The 5,068-nt window shown below is 36.6% G+C and overlaps 1 protein-coding gene across 1 annotated transcript; it reads left to right on the top strand.

Moving 5' to 3' along the window:
• The first annotated feature begins 214 nt into the window (after positions 1 to 214).
• LOC143304745 (uncharacterized) lies at positions 215 to 4,372 on the top strand. Its single transcript, XM_076627270.1, has 3 exons — positions 215 to 299; positions 1,802 to 2,260; positions 2,478 to 4,372. The coding sequence occupies exons 1-3, from the start codon at positions 277 to 279 to the stop codon at positions 2,566 to 2,568; spliced, it is 573 nt and encodes a 190-aa protein (XP_076483385.1). The 5' UTR covers positions 215 to 276; the 3' UTR covers positions 2,569 to 4,372.
• The last annotated feature ends 696 nt before the right edge of the window (positions 4,373 to 5,068 follow it).

Here is a 5,068-nt window from a genome sequence, read left to right as displayed (position 1 = left end):
TTGATAAAGTATAGAAAGCGGTTAGAAAATAATCAAGATAGATTAATTGAGAGTTAGTAATAAATGTAACCGGAGTAAAGGGATATGTATTAATCTACGTAGTATTGTGATGTTAATTTGTAATGCACAATAGTGGTCGCACATACAATGCATTATATATATATATTAAATTAAATAAATTAAACACCACCTTTATGACCACAGATATAAGACGATTGAAGGCAGCCGTAGTAGAAGGCAGCCGTAGTAAATATCCAAGGCATATCAAAGAATCGGATGATGTTGCGGGAACGATCCAGGTAAGTGATGCAGCAACGAAAGAGTAGAATCTGAAGAATTACAGACAATGTTAATCTAACAAGTAGATTTTAATCACTAATAAAGAAACCAATTCATATCATACACAAAATAATAGCAAATAGCAAGTACATGCAATAATAAATTAATAGGGAAAATAAGAAAGGTTAATAAACACAGGAATAGGTTAGAAATTAATCAAGATAGACTAACTAAATATTAACAACATGACTGAACTCGGTGCAAAAGAATAAAGTTACGCTACACAAAATATCTGGTAACACAATACACAAAAAACATTAACTAAATTAAACAAGACTTATATAAATGCAAGTCACGTATAATCAAAACAATGACTATCGAAATTCGATAACAATACAATCCATGCTATCACATTAAGGTAGCACACGGTATTGACACACACAATATCATGAAACACAAAACAATATTACAAAAACATTACTAAGTAAAATTATAGTGATTATCAATTAATTAACTATTTCAACGACACGCTACTGTTGACATTAAACCAACGCCATACCAAAGATACACGCGAGCGGCCATGTTGAAAAATTCGTCGCGCTCGCATACAAATAATAGCCAATAGAATGTAATACACCATCATAATAGTAATGTTAGGTACTAAGAAAAAAAAAAACAACAACAAAAAAAAGGGGAGAGAGTTAAGGAAAATACATATAATAAATAACAACTAACATAATCATAACATATTATATATATTATATTATATACAGAGATACAGTATTCATACAAGGAACAGGTCCGAATGAAACATATATATATAAAAAGAAAAAGAAAAAAAAATATATAATATATATATATTAACTATTTTTGTATGTGTGTATAGAACTGATGGCGAATTCATCAACCATTCTCTGAACGACGGATGGAAGAACATGTAGATGTTGTCCAGACGTTTCACGAAGAATCCAGAGAGCATTTTGAATCGCTGCAGAAAATCCTTCCATGCATGTTCGTTTACAAAAATCTGACAGACATCGAAAGAATTTTTTTTTTTAGTCCAAGGAATAGCAATCCGTACCGTAGAACTGTAAAGCACCTGTACGCCACTCACGAAACCAAATACTTTTGCTATCCACCTGTAAACAAATGACATTTATAACTATGCATATAACTTTCACCTAATGTTTAACAATATATACATACACGCATGTTGTAAAGTAGGCGATATCTATTGATAATCTAAGTGACTCGTAAAATAAGTCGTCATATTTACCATTGCACGCACATATATATATATATATATATATATATATATATATATATATACATATATATATATATATATGTTCAAAGACAAGCTATAATTGTAATAAAAAAAAAAAAAATAATAATAATAAAAAAAAAACAACAAAAAAAACATATAAACTTTTTTTTATATATTAATAATAATAATAATAAAAAGTTATTCTTATTTCTAATAAACCCGAGAGTAAGAAACGATTTAATAAATTGTTGATAGGAAGATGAACTGCCTAGTCATCGTACTCACCCTCATCAAAATAACACACGGCCTGGTAGGATATGACTGCAATGGCAACCACCTCAATGTTACCACTATCTCTCTAAACTCCATCGGGGACTGCAGCATACAGCCTACATTGACTGAAACCCAAGATATTTATATACAATTACTTCAACTCTCAGAATTTGAATTTACCAATGTAAGGCAATGCAAGGTGCAAATAACTCGAATTGTATATTACTGTGGCATGCACTCTCACACGTCGGCAGTGCATAACGGATTCGCCGAATACCTCCATGAAACAACCGCCCAACAATGCGCAAGGATGCACCAAGACGGCACGTTTTCACTCGGACCACAAAACCTTATAGTTGGCCTAAAGGATAATGCAACAGAAACAAGATCGCTTGTCCTAGCCGGCAAGCTAACAGACGACGGCAGCTGCCAGGGAACACAGTATGTAGACCCATACTTAATTATTCGTATAATTTATTATTTATTAACTTCATTGTTCATCAAATTTATTATTCATTAGACTTAATTATTTGTTAAGCTTTGTGATAGTCTTGTATATACGCGTACATATTGTCACGTCCCGCGCTCCGCACGCGCCGTAACGAGAACAAGAAAACTATCCCATGCAAAACGCGCGAATAAAGATTTGAATGCACAGACGAACACACGGCGCTACGAAACTAAAGGAAGGATTAACAAGGCGAGGGCAACTAATAAATCCAATCAGTATAAAAAAAAATAATAAATGAAACCAGCTAACGAATTGAACGAGTTACGAACCAAACAAATAAACCGGGAAATAAGAATAACTACAAAAGGGGAAATAATTGAAACACCAGATATACATGTATATATATGTCGGAGAAGCAGTGGGGATAGGGTTGTCGGTGTTTGAGGAGTCTTCATTGAAGGTAGCCATCGTTGCGGTGTAGCGAAGATACGATTTATTGACACAGGTATGAATAACACAGGTTTGACAATCTATCACGGCGGTGAGATGTCCGCGACACTAGTGACAGTGATCTCAGGTTCAATGACGAATCCGCGGTCAACGGGATGACAGATAGGCGTTCTCGCTGAATCTAAGTCTGACTCGTAAACGATAATTGCTGAGCGTAAAGACGTTACTCTTTAGTCGACGGGAGCGCGTCCAAGAATGCCCGTCCCGTCCCGATGATTCCACAGAGGAAAACTATACTGGGGTGTGTCTAAGGACACAAGATCATCGGATTCGTCGAGGAAAGCCTTCGTTTAGGAAGTAAGGGAAATTGACGTTGCTGCTAATTGGTCAATCTCCATATCGGTGGTTAGAAAAGGATGCTAGCCGCCCTCGAGGGAAAGTTGCTAGTGGGAGACGTCGTTCGTTGAAAAATATGTCTCCCCTATCTTCCCGTAGTTGGGACAAAGACTGTCTGTCTGTTTGAAGGACTTTAGTTGACTAAATCTTAAGATTTATAACGGGCCCTCGAGCTAGCTGAACATGTACTGCGGAGACGCATCGACATCTGGCAATCATCTTACTCGAAGAATAGGGTCTGCGTGTGGCGAGCTACGGGACAGAGACCGTTGGAATGTTTACTGTCGAGTGTTACAACTATTTCCTTTTTAAGGAGAGCTATAGAATTATTCCATGCCTTTGTTAGACAAAGCGTTCATCCCGTGACCGCGGCTACGTTCGGCGACTGACTGTCGTCTCGAGCCCAAGCTCATTATCACAACTCTCGAACAATTACAATCGGATTGAATAACTACAATTGTTCAATTACAGCTATAGTAGACTCTAGGTTACAATGTTGCGGGATTATCCAAAATTCCAAAGGCTCCGGTGTTCTTTCATCTCCGACATATTTAAGCCACTAATTTATAACATTTGAGCCATTAATATAAAACAATTACTCCATTAATTCTTAACAGTTATACCAATAATTTATAACCACATACTCCCATTAATTCAAAGTAATTATGCTCTTAATTTATAACAGTTGTACCGTTAAACGGATGTAACTCTACATTCATTGATTTAAATCTATACCAGCAATTCGTAGTGAGTGCGTTAGGTCGGGTGACCCTCTAGCTAGACCAGGTCATACACCGCGGGCCAGACGGGAACTAGATATCCGCTCATCCTTGCTGCGTACCCTCAATAGTCTTAAGGACTCATCATAAATCCCAGTAATTTGCTAGCTAAGGTCCTTCACACCCAACAAATATCTTTTATCCGAATCATTTCTAAAGACTATGGTCTACTACGGCTTGACAAGGGAAAGTTAGTTTTTCTCACGTACGACGCTTCCTACTAGCAACTTTCTTTCGAGGGCGGCTAAGACCTTCCTAATCCACCAACCCTCGTTTATCCAATCAGAAGCAATGTATACTGCCCTCACTGCCAGACCAAAAATGTCATGAACAAATCCGATGGTCCCGTGCGCTAATCACACCGATCGCTAGCTTTCCTCCGACACAGCATCGTCACTCTACTTAACTTCTTCTACACCGCTAGAAATGTCAACTAAATACAAGTCTAAATCTAACGTCTAAGTCTAAGCACAAACATTCACTTCCTCTAATAAGTATCCTCTAGTGCTACGTCCACTAACATACTAAGTTCAACTCCAAGAGCCTTGCTCTATTGTGCATATCTTATCTTCGTGCGACAAATTGCCATCTAGGAATTTATCTACTCAACAGTGTAATTTAAGTGTTGGAAATAAAACCTTATAATTCTGTGAATCACAGTGTTATACTAACTGAAGCATCCCTATTATCTTAACGGAAATCAGGGGACCGATCAACTCGTGGTGTCGATTACTATAATCTTAACGGGAATTTACGACTCCCGGTGACTTCTCTCCTCGCGATTGCGTCTCCCAGCGATTGGTCGAAAATACAGAGTGAATTAATGATTTATTTTGTTTTATTTTATTAATGGAATCTATCAAGTTTTTGAAGTGCTATTTTATTTCTATATAGCATTCTTTTTTAATTTTAAGTAGAATATTTAATTTCTCATTTCACTATTTCGTATAAAACCTGTGGTAACACAGAGTGTAATTTTGAGGTGTAATTTTCCATGTCTGCTCAAAACCAAGGACACAACAACATATTAATGGAATCAAGGAAGCAAGTGTAATTTAACCGAAGGAAACGACATCTTATCATTCATCCATACGCGCTACAATTGGTACCTCGCATGGTTTCGTTTCTTCGATGTTCAATATTCAAGTATGATTATGCGGATCCACGTACTAC

The sequence above is a fragment of the Bombus vancouverensis genome, unplaced genomic scaffold (genome assembly GCF_051014615.1).
Source record: "Bombus vancouverensis nearcticus unplaced genomic scaffold, iyBomVanc1_principal scaffold0053, whole genome shotgun sequence".
Taxonomy (NCBI): domain Eukaryota; kingdom Metazoa; phylum Arthropoda; class Insecta; order Hymenoptera; family Apidae; genus Bombus; species Bombus vancouverensis.
This window is presented reverse-complemented; position numbering and strand designations above follow the sequence as displayed.

Bases quoted from the DNA above. Each gene is read 5' to 3' on its own strand.
- LOC143304745 (XM_076627270.1), top strand. From the start codon at position 277: ATGATGTTGCGGGAACGATCCAG. The intron at 300-1,801 runs GTAAGTGATGCA...AATTGTTGATAG, and splicing joins ATGTTGCGGGAACGATCCAG to GAAGATGAACTGCCTAGTCA. The intron at 2,261-2,477 runs GTATGTAGACCC...TTGAATGCACAG, and splicing joins GGCAGCTGCCAGGGAACACA to ACGAACACACGGCGCTACGA.